General features: G+C 37.3%; 3 protein-coding genes and 1 pseudogene across 3 annotated transcripts; 1 reads left to right on the forward strand and 3 right to left on the reverse strand.

Moving 5' to 3' along the window:
- Positions 1 to 2,280: 2,280 nt before the first annotated feature.
- LOC134328943 (histone H3) lies at positions 2,281 to 2,729 on the reverse strand. The gene has a single exon (XM_063010184.1). It carries the CDS (start codon positions 2,704 to 2,706, stop codon positions 2,296 to 2,298), a length of 411 nt encoding a protein of 136 aa, XP_062866254.1. The 5' UTR covers positions 2,707 to 2,729; the 3' UTR covers positions 2,281 to 2,295.
- A 647-nt stretch (positions 2,730 to 3,376) lies between these two features.
- LOC134328380 (histone H2A-like) lies at positions 3,377 to 8,580 on the reverse strand. Its single transcript, XM_063009484.1, has 3 exons — positions 8,475 to 8,580; positions 7,498 to 7,776; positions 3,377 to 3,779 (listed from the first exon to the last, which is right to left on the reverse strand). The coding sequence occupies exons 1-3, from the start codon at positions 8,578 to 8,580 to the stop codon at positions 3,397 to 3,399; spliced, it is 768 nt and encodes a 255-aa protein (XP_062865554.1). The 3' UTR covers positions 3,377 to 3,396.
- Positions 8,581 to 9,186: 606 nt separating this feature from the next.
- LOC134328853 (histone H1-like) lies at positions 9,187 to 9,804 on the reverse strand. Its single transcript, XM_063010085.1, has one exon. It carries the CDS (start codon positions 9,802 to 9,804, stop codon positions 9,187 to 9,189), a length of 618 nt encoding a protein of 205 aa, XP_062866155.1.
- A 9,711-nt stretch (positions 9,805 to 19,515) lies between these two features.
- Positions 19,516 to 19,630, forward strand: LOC134329753 (5S ribosomal RNA; annotated as a pseudogene).
- The last annotated feature ends 4,049 nt before the right edge of the window (positions 19,631 to 23,679 follow it).

A 23,679-nucleotide genomic window follows, 5' to 3' on the forward strand; every position in this document is an offset into this window, starting at 1 on the left:
ACACACGCGAGACAGATAGAGAGAGAGAGAGAGAGAGAGAGAGAGAGAGAGAGAGAGAGAGAGAGAGAGAGAGAGAGAGAGAGAGAGAGAGAGAGAGAGAGGAGAGAGAGAGAGAGAGAGAGAGAGAGAGAGAGAGAGAGAGAGAGAGAGAGAGAGAGTTTAAGAAAAAAGTAAAATAGGTGAATATTTACATTTTCAGCAGACGCCTTTTATCCAAAGCGACTAATATTACAGTGTACAGTCTGAGCAGTTGAGGGTTAAGAGCCTTGCTCAAGGGCCCAACAGTGATAACCTAGCAGTGGTGGGGCTTGAAACCAGTGACCCTCTGGTCACTGGCCTAGTACCTTAACCACTAGGCTACAGCAGGCCCTGGATATGTGTCACCTGGACTGCTAGAGCCATAGATGTTTTGTTAAAGTGGGTGTTAGGGTCATAAATGAGTGAATAACTAAAAAAATACATAAACAATGAATACATTAAACACATAAAAAATGTGTAACGCAGTGTTTGGATTTGTCTGTGCCGAACAATACTGATGCAAGTCTTTATAAGTGACATCTGTGTTAAAAATGTGTTTGTATATTTCACTGTATTGTGAGAAATGGGAAGTTATAAGTCATATTCTGCTAAAGCATAACGTTTCATAAACATATTTCAAAGTCAGACACATCTTGATTAAAGTGAAAGTGGTCAAAGCTGTGTATCAATAAAATCCAAATAAGTGAAAGAAGATATTTTATGTTTTAGTGTTAGCTGTGTTAAAGCCATTTCTGAGTTTTAAAAAGAATTATAAAAAAAAAAAAAATAGATTTGAATCTGTTGTGTAAGTGTAGGAGCCATGTGTTGTTTTAGAAATGTGTCCGTATATGTGAACTCAAATTAATTAATTAATTTATTTCTTTTATTTTTTTATGGGGGGGTTGGACTGTTTTTTTTTTATTTCCCTCTCAGTTCACATGAGTTATGATTTAGGTGTGTGTGAGTGTATCCAGCTTCATGTGTTCGCGAATAGAACTGTGAGTGCAATAGATAAAAACTGCCATGGGCGTCTATTTTTTTACTGAAGTGAAACATGGGGTTATATTAGTTTGGGTTAGAAGGAGGTTGGGCTTAAATTGAGCTCAACAGATATCATCTGTGCTGCCTAGGAACACAAGGCGCACCTGGAGGTGATGAACCACACCTGGGTCCTCATGCCTTCAGATCAGGTAGCGAGAACAATGAGTTCCAGCCTGAGTGTGAGTACCAGCCGGAGAACCTGCAAACGGAGACAAAAACCCGTCAGAAATGGGAGTCGGTGCTGCGGGACTCAGAGGGCAAAGGTTAAAGTTACACGCGCGCGCGCACACACACACACACACACACAGTACAAAATACAGACTGTGTACACCGTGCAACACCAACGCCACTAAATCCTCCTAACAATTTTTATATTACATAAAAATACATAAAAGTATACATACATAAAAGAAAACACACACACACACACACACACAGTGGCGACTGAAACACATGAAATACCAAATTAGAAAAGGCATAATTGTGAATACGGTTGTTTTATTACCATTATTACAATAACCAGTCTTATGGTTAACATTCATTTACATTTTCAGCATGCGCTTTTTTCCAAAGCGACTTACACAATGAGCTGAACATGATGAGCAATTGAGGGTTAAGGGCCTTGCTCAGGGACCCAACAGTGGCAACTTGAACCGGCAACCTTCTGTTTACTAGTCCAGTGCCTTAACCACTGCCCTACATTCAATATTCTGCTCATTCCTTATGCCTTCATCCAGCGTGTTTGCATTCTACCAATGTACAGCCATACTGTAGATTACACTACAATCAGTTAATACGATATCTGTGTAAAATAAAGACTGTGTACACCGTGCAACACCAACGCCACTAAATTCTCCTAACAATTTTTTATATTACATGAAATATAATATAATATTCTATATGCTTTATAGAACCCCATAAACATACACCACTATAAACATTATTAATCATGTGTTATAAGACACCTGTCAATCTTTAATCAGCTGTACTTATGTAACCTTGTTTATAATTGTTGTAAGAACATGTGAAGTACATCTCTACACACACCAAAACATATTAAACAGTTTTTCCTAATATTTATAACTGATAAATATAACTAAATTATAACTCGGAACACGCACACACGATGGAATAAAAAATAAATAAAAAAATGTTATGAAAAGTGCCCATTTCAGTGGCAGCATGTAAGTGGCTCTTAAAAGAGCCTTTGGGGATAACTGGATGGAGTGGGTTCGTTTAAGCACGCTCTCCGCGAATACGGCGGGCCAGCTGGATGTCCTTAGGCATGATGGTCACCCTCTTGGCATGGATGGCGCACAGGTTGGTGTCCTCGAACAGGCCGACCAGGTAAGCCTCACTGGCCTCCTGCAGAGCCATGACGGCAGAACTCTGGAAGCGCAGATCGGTCTTAAAGTCCTGAGCGATCTCTCTAACCAGGCGCTGGAAGGGCAGCTTGCGGATGAGCAGCTCAGTGGACTTCTGATAACGGCGGATTTCACGCAGAGCCACGGTACCTGGCCTGTAACGGTGAGGTTTCTTCACACCGCCAGTAGCCGGGGCGCTCTTGCGGGCAGCCTTAGTGGCGAGCTGCTTCCTCGGCGCTTTACCACCGGTGGATTTACGAGCGGTCTGCTTGGTTCTTGCCATCGCGTCTGGAACTCTGCACTTCACCAACTGTAGAACAGAATATGTTAGCTCGCCCAACACGCTCTATTTAAGTACCAGAGCCGCTCCGCGCTCATTGGGCGTCTTGATTACGCTCTTTTCTCATTGGACGATCGTGCTTACGTTAAATGTCGCTTACTGGTCGGCGTTCTGCCGCTGCCTCGTTTCAAAAAACATAATATTTCCGCTATGCTGTTGGCGGGATTTATAATACTTTCCTTTCTTTCTTTGTGCTTTTAGAACACAGCTTACAATCGCATTTAAAGCATATACCTTTTTAAAAAATATATTATTGAATATTTCGTTCATTTTGCTTGTTGTTAGTTATTATTAGCATTATTATTATTTTTGTTTCATGTGTATTACACAAACACGTTTGTTGCACCACTTTTAATCGTCTATATTGTTGGTTTTGTTACTGCAAGTGATCTATAACTTGGCTAATGTATACATATATAGGGATATATGTAAAGATAAGATAGATAGGGAAAAAATAAATCGTACATATTGATTTGTTAATTTTAACGTGATAAATCACGTGTTTTATGCCGTGTGAGTCTATTAAACGATATTACATTTGTTTTGTTTACACATTAGCTGAGGAAATTGCACTTTTTCTGTGGAAATGGGGGGCTCTTAAAAGAGCCTTTTGGTTATAACACGAGAGCGACTTTACTTGGCCTTGGATGGTTTCTCGGTCTTCTTGGGCAACAGAACAGCCTGGATGTTAGGCAGCACACCGCCCTGAGCGATGGTTACACCTCCAAGCAGTCTGTTCAACTCCTCGTCGTTACGCACGGCCAACTGCAGATGACGAGGGATGATACGAGACTTCTTGTTATCTCTGGCGGCGTTACCAGCCAACTCGAGGATCTCAGCGGTCAGATACTCCAGCACGGCAGCCAAGTAGACAGGAGCACCAGCTCCCACACGGTGGGCGTAATTACCCTTACGTAGGTGTCTGTGAACACGGCCCACGGGGAACTGAAGGCCGGCACGGGATGAGCGAGTCTTGGCCTTAGCCCTAGCCTTACCACCGGTCTTTCCTTTTTTAAATAGTTTTATTTAACAAAATTCAATCACATTACAAATATATACAGATCAATACATCATCAAAATAATTACATCAGTTCAAAATGTTCATTACAAATCCAGTATAGAATAATACACAAAAAATATATATATTCAGAGCTTGTTCTTTTTATTTTCCCTTTTTATACATTATTTTTTTTAAGTGAAAAAAAAAAAAAAGAATAATAATAATAAATTACAATCTTAATATTGACCAAGGAAATTGAGTTTTTTTTGTGCGCAAGTCTTCATTTTTTAGTCTTCTAAGATGGCATACAATTTGTTTAAAAACAATATCTGGGGGTATGTTGCATTGCTCAAAAATCATTTTACACCTAGTTTTCCAGATTTTTGTATTAACAATACAGACAACTAACCAATAAAGGTCATTTATTCTTTGAGAAATATTTTCGAAGATTCCAAACATAATTGTTTTTTTATTTATTTCGAAATGTAAGTTTAAAGTTTTAATTTTGTTCCAAATATCAACTGATCTACTACAGTTTATTAGTAGATGCTCGATGGTTTCATCTTGTAAACAGCCCTGTATCGGGCATAATTTTGTTGTTACAAAGCAACTCCATTTAACGATAACTCTTACAGGAAGTCTTCCAACCGTTATTAACCATATTGTATCACGTATGTTTTCAGAGATGTTTTTAGAGGAGATATTTTTTCTTACTTTTGTCGATTCCTCTTCGGTTAGTTGACTGTATTGTATCTTTTCACCATAATAATGATTATTAATTATATTATAAATATCTTTATTGGTTTGATTTAGCCAGTCTATATTTAAATGATCATGTTTAAACATAAAATCTCCGTAAAGGAGTTGGTAGTATGGTATATTTAATCTCTTTTTACCTTTTTGTTTTGACCAATATTCTTTTTTTCCAACCCAAATTGCACCTCTATTCATGGCTTGTGTTACATTTTTACAAAATGCTATTTTTAATTTATTACCCATATCAACAGCTCCCAAGCCCCCATGTTTTTTTGGTTTGTATAATAATGCTCTTTTTGTTACTTCTCTATTAGTTCCCCATATATATTTTACACATTGCTTGTTTAATCTTGTAATATATTTATCATCGGGTGGTATAACTGTAGCTAGAAATAATAATTTAGACAAGATAAAAGTTTTTATAATTTGAATTCGTGTCATATAATTGGTAGCTTTATATTTTTCTAGTTCCTCTTTTATTAATTGTTCCTTTTTCTCCCAATTTAGTTCTCTAGTTTTACTATTAGTTATATATATACCTAAAATTTTTATTTTATCTTTCAGATTTAGATTGATATGGGGTTGAATATCATCATCTCCTATCCAAACTCCTTCGGTTTTGTTTTGATTTAGTCTGGCTCCCGAAACTAACTCGTATGTTTTAAAATGTTCTTTTAAAATATCAAGCTCTTGTTGATCTTTGATTATTACGGTGATATCATCTGCATATGCTGAAATTTTAACTAAGTTATTGGGATCTAGTTGAATACCTTTGATTTTTTTATTATTTTTAATTAATTTTAAAAGTGGACTAATTGCCAAAATGTATAGGGCAGAACTCAGGGGACAACCTTGTTTTACTCCTCTATGACAGCTAAAATTATGTGTTAAAACACCATTAACATTTATTTGTACTTCCGACTTTGCATAAAGCAGCTTTATCATTTGGATGAAATTTTCTGGAAAGCCATAGTTTTCTAATACATGCCAGAGATATTCTCTTGAGACGTAGTCAAAAGCTTTTTTCTGATCTAATGCTACTATGAAATAATTTTTATTTTTTTCATTTGTTAGTATATCTCTTATAGTACTTAGGTTATCCCACATGAATCGCCCTTTTATAGCGCACGTTTGTTCTTGTTCTACAATTTTATTTAAAAATTCGTTCATTCTATTAATTAAAATTTTTGCTAATATTTTATAATCTACATTAGTTACACTGATTTGTCTCCAATTATCTAAATTGTATTGATCACCCTTTTTGAATATTAAATTTATTATGGTATGATAAAAGGAATCATGCATTTTTCTTAATTGGAAACCTTCATTGTATACTTTCTCCAAAAGATCTATCAAGTCATTACAAAATATTTGATAGAATTCAGCAGGGAGGCCATCTGACCCTGGTGTTTTCTCTTTATTTAGTTGTCTTATGGCTAATTCTATTTCTTCCTTTGTAAATGGTTTTTCTAAGTGTTCTAAATTTTCTATATTATTTTTAGGAAAAAGTTTCAAGAATTTTATAATTTGAGCTTCATCAATATGTTCTTTTTTATATGCAGTTTCACATTTTTCCTGTATTAAATTACGTATTTCATTATTGGTTTTTATAATTTTGCCATCTTGATTTCGAATACCCGTTATATATTTCTTTTCTTTTCTTTCTTTGAAGTGTTTTATTACAGTATTTACATTTCCCATGTAGCTGGAGTCAAAACCAGCTTGTATTTGAGTACTTAGAAAAATGTCATTATTTATGTTTGCGATTTCCAATTTTACCTCTTTTAATTTATTTTCTTCTTCATAATTTCGATTTGATATAGTTTGCAAACTTACGTAGTCAAGGGTTAACTGCTTATAATATTCGTTTCTGCGAAAGTTAAGTTCTTTACATTTACGCTTAAAAAAGGTTCTTATTTGACTTTTTAAAACACTCCATAGTTCTATATTTGACTTAGTTAAAACATTTAATTGCTTAATTCGATTAATTTCTTCCTTCACTTCTATTATTAAATTTGGGTTTTTTAGGCATGATGTATTTAATTTCCAATATCCTTTATTCTCGTATTTCCCTATATTTATTTTAACGTTCACTGCTAAATGGTCAGAGTCTACTAAATATTCTGTTGTATAGTTAATAATTTGTATATTTTTTGATGTGTATATTCTATCAATTCGTGTGTTAACTATCTTATCAAAACGTGTAAAACCCATTCGATTTGGATGTAATTGTTTAAAGACATCATTTAGTTCGGATGATTCACAGATCTTTTTTAATAGATTTCCCTCCCTACTTATTGGAGTATCCTTAAACGGAATTCTATCTTTTAAATCAGTAATTGTATTGAAGTCCCCACATAAGATTACGGGAAACCCAATATTTAATAATTCTGACATTTTGTGAAAAATTCTTATTTTACCGGCGCGATCTGACGGCGTGTATATGTTAATTACTCTGATTTTTTGATTTTGAAAAAAGCAGTCAACTAAAAGAATTCTACCTGGGATTATTTGTCTAACTTTAATAATGTCAACAGGTTGTTTAAAAAATATTCCCACTCCATCAGCTTTATTCTCTCCAATGGACAAGAAACATTTACTCGGTGACCATAATTTTTGTACTTTATTCATGTCGTTTAAGCTAACTAGTCTTAATTCCTGTGCACATATTATGTCACAACGTTTAAGCTTTAACTGATTAATTTTTTGTATTTGATTTTTTTCCGATTGAATCCCTCTTACATTAATTGAAATTACGTTAAGTGACATTCTAACAACCAAAATCCATATATTTATTATAGGGTAAAGGACCTTTTTTTATTTATTTTTTTTATTATTTGTTAATCATGTGTTTTCTTTTGTCCTTTTACCTAAATTACTGTCAGGGGGAGAATTTCTTTTACGTCTTTTATTTTTTATTAATTTAGGTGAAAGAGTAGAGCTTTGTACAACATTTTCTGTTGAGATATCTATATTACCTTGAACATTATCATTAGATGGAGGCTTTAAAGTCGAAGGTTTAATCGAAGTCTTCTTGGTTGGAGCAGGAGGGCTCGTGAGTTCATCACTTGCTGTGGTGGTGGAGGAGGAAGAGTCTGTTTCATCAGAGCTGGTCGATGTGTTAGAAGTGTCGGAGTCCGATGTTTTGTTTCCCTCGGGTTCGATGTTCTTTTCTTGTTGCTTCTTATCTTCATTGTTGGTTTCTATTATAGTTGTTAAAGGCTCTTGTGTGCAGACTTCCTGTAGCGGATTTGTTTCTAGAGAAGACGGAGGGTTGATCACTTGCACAGATTGATTTTGTTGGCTTTGAGAACCTTTAATTTTGTTACTGTAGGAGTAAGGGCAATTGAAGAAAGTGTGACCTTCTTTGTTGCATAGATTACAGATTTCTGTGCTTTTGCAGTCTTTTCCTTTATGACCATGCTGTCCGCACTTCCAGCACTTAAGTATGTCACAGTCTTTAACATGATGTAATGTTGAGGAGCAGATGTAGCAACTCTTGCTTTGCCCCGGGTAAGTTATGCTGCCATTGTAAGGCCCCATTGAGATGTTATTTGGAATAGTCATTGTGTTGCCATCAGGAGTTTTTTTTATCCTAATTTTGAATTTGCGAACGCCATACCATATTCCAAATTGATCAACGGGCTTGTAAACTTGTAAGATTTCTCCAAACCTCTTTATATATTGTTCCACATCGCCATCAGCAACACGTCCAGTCCAGAATTTAACAACTATGAATTTAATATCATTAGGGACAGAAGAAATCAGTTCCCAGTTCTTCCAGAAACCCGTGCCAGTGGCGCTGTTGAAGATCTGCGTGAAACGTTGTAGAGTCTGTAATTGATGGAAACATATTTCGAAGTCTCTGCGGTTTGGAGATGCAATGAAAGAATAAACATCTGCAGCATTAATCCAGTCGCTAAGTAGTAGCTGAGTAGTAGACTGCTACCCTTACGTAGCAGTCTGTGAACACGGCCCACGGGGAACTGAAGGCCGGCACGGGATGAGCGAGTCTTAGCCTTAGCCCTAGTCTTACCACCGGTCTTTCCGCGTCCACTCATTTTGATGATCAGATGTGTTCGTCGAACAAAACTGGAATAAACTCAGAGAGAGCTCGAAACGGTATGATATAGGCAAACTGGCCTCTCTCCTATTGGCTAAGAGCGAAGGTACAGCTGAGCCAATCCTAAACGCGCCGTCATGTCCCAAGGGAAACACATACACGCCCCCTCACATACTGCCCCCCCCCCCCCTCTCTTCTCCTCCGTTCTCCCGCCCGTGTAATGTATGATACAGAAAAGCTTCTCTTAAGCAACAATTACATTATATTATGTCACAATAACATTTACACTAACAATTACATTATGTAAGGAGCTCATATACGTGAGTGCACATACATACACACATTTATACGGACAGTTTTATGGGGATGTGTGACAAAAGCATTATTACACATAAAACAGGACCAGTCATACTTAGTGTTTTTAACTCCTTGCTTATTACACTCTCCATAAAATATGTATGAATGGATGTATGAACAGTTGTATGTTTGCATGCATGCTTATATGTATGTATGAGTTTAGGAAACGCGACTCTTTATGGGAGGAAATAGGTGGCTCTTAAAAGAGCCGTTTTAAGAAAACGAAGGTAATAAAACAGGAACATGTTCACTTCTTCTTGGGGGCAGCTTTTTTGCCCTTGGCCGCTTTGGGCTTAGCGGTCTTGGGTTTGGCTGCCTTGGCTTTTTTAGGACTCTTGGCTGCCTTCTTGGGGGTCGCCGGCTTCTTAGCTTTCTTAGGGCTCTTGGTGGCTTTCTTAGCGGCAGCAGCGGGTTTCTTGACCTTCTTGGGGGACTTCTTAGCGGCGGGTTTCTTGGCTGTTACCTTCTTGGGTTTCTTTGCAGCGGCGGGTTTCTTTGCGGCCTTTTTCACTTTAGGAGCGGCGGCTTTTTTGGCCGCGGGCTTCTTCACCTCGATCTGCTTCTTGTTGAGCTTGAAAGAGCCTGAGGCGCCGGTGCCCTTGGTCTGCACCAGGGTGCCCTTGGTCACCAGGCTTTTGACGGCGAGTTTGACGCGTGAGTTGTTCTTCTCCACGTCGTATCCACCTGCAGACAGAGCTTTCTTCAGGGCGGCCAGGGACACGCCGCTCCTCTCCTTGGAAGCGGAAACAGCTTTGACGATCAGCTCGCCGACGCTGGGACCCGCTTTCTTGGGTTTGGCCGCGGTCTTCTTTTTAGGAGCCTTGGCGGGGGCCGTGCTGGCCGGTGCTGGAGCTTCTTCTACCATCGTTGTTGGAGCTAAAACGGCGCTAAGAAAGAGCGAGTGAAGCGCTGTGCTCTGTTGTACAGAGACTCCTCCCTCTTACGAGAGGGGGCGGGGATTTATAGCACACATGAGAACTGTGTAGGCTCAACTCGGCCAGCGCAGCGTCTGTGTGCTTCCGTGACACATGCGCACTTGTGTTTTCTCATGGCAAATAATGATTAAAATACAAGTCCTGATATAAAATACGAGGTAATAAAGTGCACGTCGGCCGAACATAAGCTCTCTCGTTCATGTAAAAGCCCGCAAAGGGAACCTAACGATGCTCTGTTTCCTTGTGTTCTGCTAAAACAGCACACCGCTCCTGATGCGTAAAGCGACGCAGCGCACATTTCACATCTTATTACACGTAAAAATATGCTGAGGAAACCCGATCTTCTTGTAGACACAAGCTGAAGAGAGCAAACCAGACCTTGGTGTTTTCCACATGCATTTATAAGCGGATGTGAGCTTCCTTTTCTACTAGAAAAATAGGCTGTTTAGTGCGAAGTAAAACACAGCTACCAAGCAGGACTAGGTCGAGTCCAGGGTGCTTAACTGTCATGTAGCTGAAAGAACAAATGTAAGAAAAAAACTAAAAATAAATAATAAACATAACAATTTAGAATAATGATGATGATAATAAGAAGAATATTTAATGTTAACCATAATACTGGTAATAGTACTAATGGCCAAAAAAACAACCGTATTCACAATGATGCTTTTTCTCATTTGGAAATTCATGTGTTTCAGCCGCAACGATAGCAAACAAGTGTTATAAGCGACTTCTAAAGCAAAATCCACAAACACATAAAGAAAAGCTCAACTTCAAGAAATTCCTGTGGCCTGACCGAAGCCCCACTGCACAGCTGAGGAATTCAGGTTTTCCGTAATATCGATCAAGGCCCTCCTGAAATCAACATCAGTTTGAAGCCATACAAAAGCCTTTTTGACAGAATGGGTCCAAATTCCGACAGATACAGTTTCAAGTTTTATGAGAAGCGTGTGTGTGTGTGAGTGAGTGTGTGTGTGAGTGAGTGTGTGTGTGAGTGAGTGTTTGTGAGTGAGTGTGAGTGAGTGTGTGTAAGTGAGTGTTTGAGTGTGTGTTTGAGTGTGTGTGTGTGTGTGTGTGTGTGTGAGTGAGTGTGTGTGTGTGTTCTTGTCTTTATATATTTGTGAGGACCAACCCCTGACAGAACACCAGCATTGTGAGGTCATTCTTCGTTGTGAGGACATTTTGCCTGGTCCGCACAATGAAAATTCTAGAATAGGCTCCTATGACCCTAATGAGTCACGTGTAGAAGTTTCAGCAAATGTCCTCAGTAAGATAGTAAACTCAGAAATAGTGCTCCCCTATAGCTCGGACACCGGTACTGCAGCTAAAATTTTATTTAATGGCTGACCTGGCAAACTAATTTTCTGATTGGCCAAGACGGGGAAATTTTCTGATTGACTATTTCAGTCACATGACACCATGTCTGCTTTTGTACAGGAAGAAAATCCGTTTTAAACTAGTATTCATACTGGAATAAACAGTATATTTGTTTGTGTGTGTTATTATTATTATTATTATTATTATTAATATTATTATTAATAAAAATTATTAGTATTGTTATTATTATTGTATGTTTATAATTTTTAATTATTATTGTTATTGTTATTATTATTATTGTTATTTTTGTTATTATTATTATTATTATTATTATTATTAATATTATTAGTCTTTATTGATTTAGTAATGGTGATTCTGCAGTAAATTTGCACAAGAGCTATCAGTCGGTCAGGTGCCACCATGACCCCGACCATAATAAAGTGCTGGTAAAATATAAAAAATAAATGAAATTAATTAAGTTATTAATTTTTGTTTATTTTTATTATTTAGTATTCATATTTTGTTGTATTCTGATCAGGGTCACGTTGGGTCTGGTTTTCTCATAATCACTGGGCATAATACACAACCACACTCCCGACAGGACGCCAATCCATGGCAGTGCCTCGGCCTCCCCCGGCCCTCAGACACCGCCCATGTTGTCTGTATGTAGCCTGACAATGTAATTACAGAGTCAAGTCAAGTCAACTTTATATATATAGTGCTTTTTACAATAGACATTGTCTCAAAGCAACTTTACAAAATCCAGGACCAACAGATACAAAAACCGCTGTTGAGCAAGCCGAGGGCGACTGTGGCAGGAAAAACTCCCTTAAAATTACTCAGCAGGGCCCTCCATCTTTCTTGGGTGGTCTGGAGGATACTTTAAATAAATAGGATTTACACAAATCATACAAACACAAACGCGCTTAGTTCTGACACCAGTAGCACAGGTTTCCTAGTAACAGACTTCGGGAACAAGCAGGGATTTATGTTAGGAAACACAAGCGCTATTTTAATATAAACAAAATAAAACAGTATAAATCTAGATACTCTATATTAATTACAAGCGCAGGATTAACTTTTAAGTTTGGAGCTTGAACAGTGTAGAACTTATTAATTTAAATGTTTTTAAATAAACATCAACCTCTATTTTTTCTTTTAAAATTATTTTAATTTAATTATAAAGAGGATATGATCTCAGTCTTTTACCGATCCCTAAAGAGTTCTCTCTTCTCCCTGAAGTATTTTTACTAATCATCAAATCATCTGTTTTAAAGAAGAAAAACTCATCATTCCATAAATAAAAAACATTTAAACATGTACATATATGTAAATAACATTATAACAGTAATACTTCCTCTAATTAGTGCCTTAATGTCCCGATAGCAATCTATTACGTGCCTTTCGCCGGACGCTGTGCGTGGGGCCCCCGTATTTTGGGGGGACGGGTTGACCCGGACGACCTCAGATCGCCTCTGCTTTCGGTACCCAGGGTCCCCGGCCCGAGGCCGGCAGGGGCCCGCAACCCGTCCGGCTCTGCCACCCCAGAATTGTAATTCTGTATTGCAAATGGGATGACATGTATTACTACAGTATATTGCAAGTAGGACTTATGTTGCAACTGGAATGAGATCCTATGTACTATGGTGGCCGAGAAGTGCAAAACAAATGAACATTTCAGAAAACAAAATTACAAAAAAACAAAAACAACATTTTCAACGAAAGCAAAAACAAATTTACAAGTGCTTGGGTACCCAGTGTTTGTAAATTTGTTTTCGGCATATGTAATTTTGTTTTCTAAAATGTAAATTAGTTTTGCACTTCTCGGCTGCACATTTCTGACGGAAAAGGTAGGGACAATAAACCGGAAGTGCGTGTTGCTTACCTGCGGTCAATCAAACTGTTTCTCAGCGGTAAAGTGAACGGAGTTTGTGATGGTGATGATAAACGATGTTTTGTCTAGTTTGTGGAAATCATTTTATCCAGTTGACCCGCTATTGTTTTTCTTGTGGAAAGTTATTAGATTGTTTGAGACGGTTAGACGTGGCGTGTGCATCTCTATCTACCGTCCGCTCTTCTAAACATCTAAGGAGTTCCCACAAGAAAAACAAAAGCGAAATAATGAAAATAATTAACACAAAATGGACAAAACATTGTTTATTAGGGACGGAACATTTGATACCGAGGCTTTAAAGCTTGTTTCACTTTTGTAACACTGGACTCAGTGTATCGGAGCTTGTATTAAACCAGCAGGAGAATGTGTGGGACTGATTTAAAGCTTTGGTGCTGTGTTTTACCTCACTCACTATATAAGAGACAATCAAACCAGAGTTACCCACCGTCCTGTAAAATACAGAATCCTTCTTTATCTGGAGACTAAACGCTGCGTTCAGTATTGTAACTGATACAGGACGCTTTGTTCTGTATTTTTATCAATGGGAGACGGGTGGTGTGTATGAAACAGAAGCAAACTGCTGCTACTGTGGGAATTAGAAAGCGTTTGGTTATTATATTAAGTAGTATTCACTTTTATTCTTAGTAACGGTGTGTGCGCGCTGGTTATAGCAGCATAACCTGGATAATACACCGCTGTATGAGTAGCACAGTGGGTAGAGTGCGTTGAAGGGCACAGTCATGAGAACAAAAGTTTTATTTATGGTGTTTAACATTTATTATTTTCATTCTTTATAATTATAAATCAGAACCATATTTTAGGCAAAACAACAACGCACTCTACCCACTGTGCTACTCATACAGCGGTGTATTAAACAGGTTATGCTGCTATAACCAGCGCACACACACCGTTACTAAGAATAAAAGTGAATACTACTTAATATAATAACCAAACGCTTTCTAATTCCCACAGTAGCAGCAGTTTCCTTCTGTTTCATACACACCACCCGTCTCCCATTGATAAAAATACAGAACAAAGCGCGTCCTGTATCAGTTACAATACTGAATGCAGCTTTTAGTCTCCAAATAAACACCGATTCTGTATTTTACGGGATGGTTGGTAACCCTGGTTTGATTGTCTCTTATATAGTGAGTGAGATTAAAGCACCGAAGCTTAGAATCAGTCCCGCACATTCTCCTGCTGCTGTTACCATCACAAACTCCGTTCACTTTACCGCTGAGAAACAGTTTGATTGACAGCAGGTAAGCAACACGCACTTCCGGTTTATTGTACCTACCTTTTCCGTCAGAAATGTGCGGCCGAGAGGTGCAAAACAAATTTACATTTTAGAAAACAAAATTACATATGCCGAAAACAAATTTACAAGTGCTGAAACACTTTTACATATGCCAAAACTAATTTACATACACTGGGTACCCAAACACTTGTAAATTTGTTTTGTTTTCGTTGTAAATTTGTTTTTGGTTTTTTTGTAATTTTGTTTTCTGAAATGTTAATTTGTTTTGCACTTCTCGGCCACCGTAGATCTGTCTACCTGCATGTGCTCTTAACATAGCCTAGCTGTATTTACTTAACCAGAGCTTTCAAAGAATACACTCTATCTTTGTTTTGACTTTCTTTTCTGTTTTTTTTATTTGTGGCGGTCGTCTGCTGCTTTTATATTAAAAGTCCCGCCCCCAGTAACTCCACCGTGTCTTTAATTGTTTGCAGTGGAGAACAGGCTCGTAACAATATCATATCATTATTTTTTTTCGCAATTCTTCAAAAGTGCCACAACAGGAAGATATTACAAATATTTTTGTTTACCATGATCAGAAGACCTCATATTACAACATCATATTACTTTTTTGCAAATCTCCAAAAGTGCCACAAGAGGGCGACAGTACAAAACTTTGTTTCACCATCTTGGTCGTAAGAACTTATTTTACCATATCATGTTAATTTTTTTTTAGAGTTTTCCAAAACTGCCACCAGAGGGCGAAATTACAAGGATCTTTTCCATGTTCACAAAACCTCATATTACCACATCATATTAGTTTTTATAACAATTCTCCGAAAGTGTATCAAAAGGGCAACATTTTTTTTTTACCACGGTTACAAAAAAACGTGTCCATAAATAAACACAAGGCCAAAATTACAGTGGTCTGTCTTCCTGCATGTGCTCAAAACATAACGTTGTAGCTGTATTTACTTCAGTGCTAATTTTGACAGCAAATTTTGATTTAGTTTTAGTCACAGTCTTTTGACTAAAATGTCATTTAGTTTTAGTCGTAATTTAGTCATCTGAATTGTCTTAATTTTAGTCTAGTTTTAGTCGACTAACTCTACAGTCGATTCAGTCGACTAAAATACATATTTGTTTGTTTGTTTGTTAGGATTTTAACGTCATGTTTTTACACATTGGTTACATTCATGACAGGAACAGTAGTTACTCATTACACAAGATTCATCAGTTCACAAGGTTATATCAAACACAGTCATGGACAATTTTAGTATCTTTAATTCACCTCACTTGCACGTCTTTGGACTGTGGGAGGAAACCGACGCAGACACGAGGAGAACATGCAAACTTCACACAGAAAGGACCCGGACCGCCCCACCTGGGGTTCGAACCCAGGACCTTCTTGCTGTGAGGCGACAGCGCCACCCACTTATCCACCGTGCCGCCCTAAAATAAATATAAAGGGTGTAAAATGTAAATGCTTTTTTATCAGTTCCCTTAAATTATTTAAGTCATTATATACACTTACACAAAATGAAAAATGTTTAACCAGTTATGGAATATTATTAATGTTTGAATGTGCAATACACACAAAACCAGATTTAACTTTATTTAAATCTTTATTTACCTGACCTGCTTATTGAGCATAACAATAACAAAATATTAATGAGCAGTAGGCTTGCTCTGCCTGAAAAATATATGCATTGTTCATAACAAATTGCATATTACATTCTTTATAAAACTGGGTACCGTAAAAGCAGCTGTGTTTTTACCCGAGATCGTCGCCGCACATGGTTTACACATCGTCTTGTTTTTCACGACATCAAATGAGAAATGTGTCCATATATCGGCTCTCCTCTTTCTCCTTGTTGACATTGTGGAATTAACTTGGTTCCAGTGTTGCCAACTCCTCAGTAAGTAAAGTAGCTATTGGCTGTCCTAAAAGTCGCTAGAAGTCGCTAAATGACGTCATCGCCTAATTTGCATATGGTCCATTTGCGTGTAATTGACGCTGTAGAAGAGAGGAATAACATCGTGGGAGAGACCAAAAGTGGGTAAAAACACCCTAAATATGTTTAGAACTACAAATGAACTTTCTTCTGTTAATTCGTGGTTTGTTTTTGTTTTTTAAGAAAACACTGAGCTACTCTGGGCAGGGTTGCCAGATTGCGACAGTAATTTTCAGCCAAAATGCATGAAAAAAAACCCAAAACACAGGATAAGCAGATGATGTTTAGCATTTCACAAATAATAAATCAGTTAAACCATCATGACCTACAAATTAATATCTTAAAATTTACAGATCAGTAATTATACATTATAAAGGACAAATTATTTTTGCTTGCATGTCTTTGAAGTAGCCTACCAAGTTTGTAAAATGCATTATTTATGATAGGACACACAAACCTTTGCATGTAAATAAAAATAAACTTGAAAGCAAGGAAAGTTTAACCTCTCGTACATATGAGAGGTAATATTTACGAGACTTGCTTACCTTCATATTCAACTCAAATCACTTGTCTAACATATGAATCACTGTATTGATGGGCGTGGCAAAGGTGTCTTTTGGACAGGGAAAGGGTTTGATGTGGAGGAAAAAATTAGGCCTATTTATATTCCACATGCAATAGTTTTTTTATTTACATTTTAAACTGCCAAATGATACAAACCAGCCCAAAATTTGTCCACCTGCCAAAGTGTGTTTTTCCCTGCCAATTTCCAACAAAATCCGCCCATTTTGGTTGAAAACCACCCAATCTGGCAACCCTGACTGTGAGACTGACCGCCCGTGAGTGCTTTGGGACGGGGGAGGGGATCACGGCAGGACCCGCTGCTCACTGAGGACAGTAACTGCAGAACAATATGTGTTTTCACGTTCGAGTCTCCAAAAGTCTCCAAAAACACCAGAAAAAGTCTTTTTAAAAAAAAAGTCGCTAGAGGGGTCTGAAAAGTCGCTAAATATAGCGACAAAGTCACTAAGTTGGCAACACTGCCTGGTTCCATGAGTAAAGAAAGTTCACGAGGTTTTCTTTGTTTTTTATTGGAGAAAATGCTGCAACCAATCAGCATCCACTTGTTTTTTTTTCTGTTTTCATGTATTTGTGTTTGGTTGTTCTCTCTTTCTGCCCTTTTTCAGTACGTGTCTCTCAGACATGTAACAATATCATATCACTATTTTTTTTTTTTTTTGCAGTTAGCCTACATCAGCAAATAAAACTCACCTTCACAGTGGTGTCTTTTAGTGGTGCTTTTTTCATTTTGAAACAGGATTGTCTCTCCTTCCCTTTTAAAATCCGGAAATTGTGGAATGACTCCACCACACTGTTTCCAGTGCTTCCTGCTTCAGAGTCTAATCAAATATCATCAAGAGAGTACATGTCTGTTCAGACATCCAGTATTCCAAACTATATTTATACAGTGCAGTACAGTCTCAGTCTAATTTAAAAACACAAGTAATCTTTGAAACGTTACCTTCACTCATGCCACACTTATCAGCATGGCACAAGAATTGGATGTCCTTGCCACATGAACTGCAGAACGTTGTTTGAGAATACAGACTGAATCCACAAAATGGACAATACATTGCTCTGTAGGACAACAAATAAAGCATTATTAGGCAGGTACCCACTGTGGTTGGACATTTTAACAGAGGTCTAGTTAACAGACAATAGCCACTTAACATGAATTGTATAGCATGTTGTTCAACACCTCTGTTGACTGAACATAATCGATTATCTGTTTTACTAACGTTACCGAAGTGATGTCGGTTACGACGTAGCTAGCTTCACAATAATAATAACGTTCGATGACAGTCTACATAACTATGTCGATATAAACACAGTGAACAACGTTGATCATTTGTAACAACATTTAACGAAATTAATCACAGAATCATCATTAATCACATAGCAACAAAGTTATCACTTACTTTTCAAACTTGACTGCTGCTAGCTTCCGTTGTGGCTTAACTTTCATTGTGACTTAGCTTCCGTTGTGTCTTAACTTCTGTTGTGGCTTATTTTTATTTGCGTTGAGACTTCTTTTATTTGCATTGTGGCTTAATTTATTTGTGTCGTGACTTTTTTTATTTGCGTTGTGACTTTTTTTATTTGTGTTGTGGCTTAATTTATTTGCGTTGTGACTTTTTTTATTTGCGTTGTGACTTTTTATTTGCGTTGTAACTTTTTTATTTGCGTTGTGACTTTTTTTATTTGCGTTGTGACTTTTTTCTTTGTGTTGTGGCTTAATTTATTTGCGTTGTGACTTTTTTTATTTGCGTTGTGACTTTTTTTATTTGCATTGTGGCTTAATTTATTTGTGTCGTGACTTTTTTTATTTGCGTTGTGACTTTTTTTATTTGTGTTGTGGCTTAATTTATTTGCGTTGTGACTTTTTATTTGCGTTGTGACTTTTTATTTGCGTTGTAACTTTTTTATTTGCGTTGTGACTTTTTTTATTTGCGTTGTGACTTTTTTCTTTGTGTTGTGGCTTAATTTATTTGCGTTGTGACTTTTTTTATTTGCGTTGTGACTTTTTTTATTTGCGTTGTGACTTTTTTTATTTGTGTTGTGGCTTAATTTATTTGCGTTGTGACTTTTTTCTTTGTGTTGTGGCTTATTTTATTGCGTTGACCTTTCTGGGCCACTGTACTAATTTCCTTTGGAATCAATAAAGTATCTATCTATCTATCTATCTATCTATCTATCTATCTATCTATCTATCTGTCTGTCTGTCTGTCTATCTGTCTATCTATCTATCTATCTATCTATCTATCTATCTATCTATCTATCTATCTATCTATCTATCTATCTATCTATCTAACAATCTTTTTAGCAAATCTCAAAAAGTGCCACAAGAGGGCGACATTGCAATATTTTTTTGTACCATGCTCTCAAGAAAACACAAGGCCAAAATTTCAGTGGTCTGTCTACCTGCATGTGCTCTTAACATAGCCTGTAGCTGTAGCATTAAGGCGCTGTTTACTTAAACAAAAGTATCAAGTGAAGGACCAAAGCAATTCATTCATTTATAGACGGTGGTGTTTATGCTGTTACGCTTTAACCTATAAACAGTTTTACAGGAAAATAAATGATGTCTAAAATAACAAATAACACGACAACAAATAATCTAAACATACTGAAGTGAAAGACTGAATGATTGACGTCTTTAAAAGTGAAGCTATTTGGAGCGGCCACACCACCCTGAGAACACCTGATCTCGTCCGATCTCGGAAGCTAAGCAGGGTCGGGCCTGGTTAGTACTTGGATGGGAGACCGCCTGGGAATACCAGGTGCTGGAAGCTTTTATTTTATCCTCACACATCTTTACTTCAACCTCCTGCCAAAGGAGCAGAACATTTTCTTTTTTTCTTCATCATCAAAGCAATACGTGAAGAAAAAGGCCAGCTGATACTTTCATTCTGAGTAAAACACTTATCCATCCTGGCTGTACGAAAGGAAATTATTTTGTCAATATAACTTTAAAAAAATTAACGAATAACTTTGTTTTCCTGCTTTTAAAATGTAAACGAAAAACCAAATTAGGATTTTTATCATTTTAGTGACTTTAAAAATGAAGTTCAAAATTATGTCCAGACATCATCCCCATCTAGTCGTGCTAGAAATGAGTTACATCTTGTAGATGTGGTATAGATTTGTGACATTATTGTTATTATTTATTTATTTATTTATTATTACTGTCTTTTTAATTATTTGTTGTTGTGCAAGCAAGGCCCTTAACCCTCAGTTGCTCATTGTGTAAGTCGCTTTGGATAAAAGCGTCTGCTAAATGCTGAAAATGTAAATGTGGAGTGTGGCACCAGGTGTCTTCAATATTATACCTTGTCACAATATTCTAATTTTCTGAGATACTGAATTTGGGGTTTTCATTAGTTGTCAGTTATAATCATCAACATTAAAAAAAATAAACATTTGAAATATATCAGTCTGTGAGTAATGAATGAATATAATATACAAGTTTCACTTTTTGAATGGAATTACTGAAATAAATCAACTTTTTCATGATATGCTAATTTTATGACCAGCACCTGTATATATATATATATATATGAAATTTCATGATGGGGACCCCTGCCCTAGACCAACTCACTCAATTTTAGAAAGTGAATCCTACATTTAATAAAATGTTCAATAAACAGATTAAGTAGTTTTTGTAATCAAATTCTATTTATAGTTCACATGAAAAGAATACATGTCAAAATAAATACATACCATGTTGTCCTCTTGTTTATCCTCTTGTTTATCCTCTTGTTTATCCTCTTGTTTATCCTCTTGTTTGTCCTCTTGTTTGTCCATTCTCTGTAAAGTTTAGTACACATTTGAAATATCAGTAAAATAATTTTGCTTCAGGTCAACAATCAAACAGAAAAAAAACCCAGATGAACCTAAATGTAAGTGAGTGTTATCACAGAGCTCATGGTGCACTTTACCCTCCCCCACCCCACTTAGTTACACGCGGGAATCTACATTTTAGGAACACCTGCATTTAAAGGTATCCAGTACAAAACCATCACTGACTGTAGACTCAAACTGCTAAAACACATGATTACATTCACACCTGAGTGTGTTTTCTCTACATTTAAACCCTCATTTGTTTAAATACCAAGTCATGCAGGTGAAAAACGAGGTGAAAGCATCAGTATGTGTTGTGTGTTGGACGGATTAAAGCTCTGAGTACAGCCTGAGTTTACAGTTGAATAGAAGAGTAAAACAGGTCTTACCTGCAGCAGCTTCACACTTTCCTCGTGCTCCAGTCTGTTCCTCTCTCGGGACTCCAGCTCGTGCCGCTCCACACAGCGCTGATGATGCTCGCGCAGCCTCTGAAACCTCCGTGTCTCGCGCGCACCGAGCATGATTATAATGATGCGTTCAAGGTGCACAGAGAAAGTGCAGAACTGCACACGTGCGTTTATGATGGAGGGGTGTTTTATAAAATGTTTCAGTGCCAATTTACTTCTCATGAAGTTAATCACTCTCCCATAAAATCATTACCCAAACACAGCTTCAGAGACACTTTATTAAACGCTTTAATGTGTTGTAGAAATCTGTACATTCAAGAAAATACAACATTCTTTTTAATAATATCAATTATCAGGTCAGGGGATGGCTTAATTAACTCAGAAGGAGCTCAAATTGTTGTATGACTTCAAAATAATTACTTAAACAAAAGAGGGCTGAGCAGTTCTTCATTTCAGAATAAAATATATTCATACAGATCAAGTTAATAAACAATTTCAGTGTGTCTTGAACAAAGCATTAGTAGTTCACAGGCGCTTAATTGCTCTCTCTCCATCCCCTCCCCCACCCTGACTCTGGACCTGTTATGACATGAACCAGTGTGACATGAACGCAGTATGAAATGTCCCACCACAACACTACACTATATTTAATGCTATTTATTTTTACTGATGCTTTTACATCAGATACAGTAGATAACAACATATTGTGCTAAATAATTTAGCATGAACTACATGTATAGAACAAATGGATACTTCTGATCAAATTCCATGTTTTACTGATCTTGTAAAAGTAAGTAAAATAAAAAAAGAAAAATAAGTTTACACATTCTCTACAGGAAACAAAGTGCTGCACATTTTAATGCATGATTACTTTTTACTTGCTGAATGTAAGTACTAGGGGAAAAAAACACAATGTGCCTGGTATAAAAGTAATAATGCATTAAAAAGCTAACTTTTTTTTTCTTTTAGTTACATACAGAAAAAATATTGTTCAAATTTCTATCCCATAGAAGAGACATTAAGACGTTTAAACCAATAACAAAATATGGAATTCACCTAGCTGTGCCCAAACCACTGCGTATTATGTATTTATATAACATGTAGGACATCTTTATAGTGTGATTTGAATATTTGTGCTCTGTCATTCAATTTGAAAAGAGAAAACCTGATCCTGAAGTTTACTTGGAAAGCTTATGTTCTTGCCCCTCCCCCACACCCAGTCCTGCATAAATGTAAAAAAATTGCATAAATGTAAGTCGCTCTGGATAAGAGCGTCTGCCAAATGCCATAAATGTCAATGTAATTTGATTATTACTGTTGTATATGTATACATAACAGTAAATGAAAGCAGTAGTATTAATTAAACAGTACATACAAAAAATCCCCAGATGTGGAACTGCATCGTCAAACATTTTAAAGTATGAGAACCAAGCACGTTAATCGTTAATCTATCCCATAATTCAACTGGAGCTGCAAGGATATTCAAAGCAGAAGATGAAAAATGTCAGAAAGCAGGGAGTTGGCTGTTTACAACCAAAAAAACAGCCAACTTAATCCAGTTGATCACTAGACCAATGTCCTCCTCAGTGGACATTTTCCTGCTCATTTATTTAAAAAAAACATGAAATACCCTGATGTGTGAATACTGTACATTTAACCTAGGTTGGTTTGATGGTTATTCACCACCCACTGATAGGTACAGATATTTACCATGCTAGATATCTATCGGGTGGCTGTGATGCATTGGCAAGCTCTTGGATCACAGCTCTGAAGAGTTGATAAATAGTGATCAAGTCACTCAAAATGACTAAAGAGTTTCACTTGGTCAGCTTTTCAGTCAGTCAAATAAGGGTAATCAGGATGTGAAAGGGCTTGGACCCATGGGTCAGTCCGGCCTCATCAGAATTGGGTGTAACATAGATGCTTTGACAAAAGAACATGCTAGAAATGGTTGATATAAAAAGGGGCAGTGGAAAAACATGGACATATGCATGGGAATGACCCGTGTTGCATTTTTGGCTAATTATTGTCATGTGTTTGTAGGGCGGCACGGTGGCTTAGTGGGTAGCACTGTCGCCTCACAACAAGAAGGTCCTGGGTTCAATCCCAAGGTGGGGCGGTCCGGGTCCTTTCTGTGCAGAGTTTGCATGTTCTCCCCGTGTTCGCGTGGGTTTCCTCTGGGTGCTCCGGTTTCCTCCCACAGTCCAAAGACATGCCACCAGGCTAATTGGAAACACTGAATTGTCCTATAGATACCTAGCCGCTAGATGCACAAACCAGTGCATTGTAGTGCCGGTCCCAAGCCCGGATAAAATAGGGAGGGTCGTGCCAGGAAGGGCATCCGGCGTAAAAACTGTGCCAAATCGATGTGCGGATCATGATCCACCGAAGAGCTGACCCCGCAACCGAGCGGGACAAAGGCCCAGGAGAAGAAGAAGATTGTCGTGTGTTTGTAAATACATCTTTTCGGATGCAACAACTCTTTTTATATGTGTGTTCAGTTTTAATCTGAGAAGCAGCCTTTGAAAATGGGTATCGTTGAGTGTCATCTTTGTCTGAAGTACCTTTCGTGGTTGACCCAGCACCTAAAAAGG

The sequence above is a fragment of the Trichomycterus rosablanca genome, chromosome 15 (assembly GCF_030014385.1).
Source record: "Trichomycterus rosablanca isolate fTriRos1 chromosome 15, fTriRos1.hap1, whole genome shotgun sequence".
In the NCBI taxonomy this organism is placed as follows: domain Eukaryota; kingdom Metazoa; phylum Chordata; class Actinopteri; order Siluriformes; family Trichomycteridae; genus Trichomycterus; species Trichomycterus rosablanca.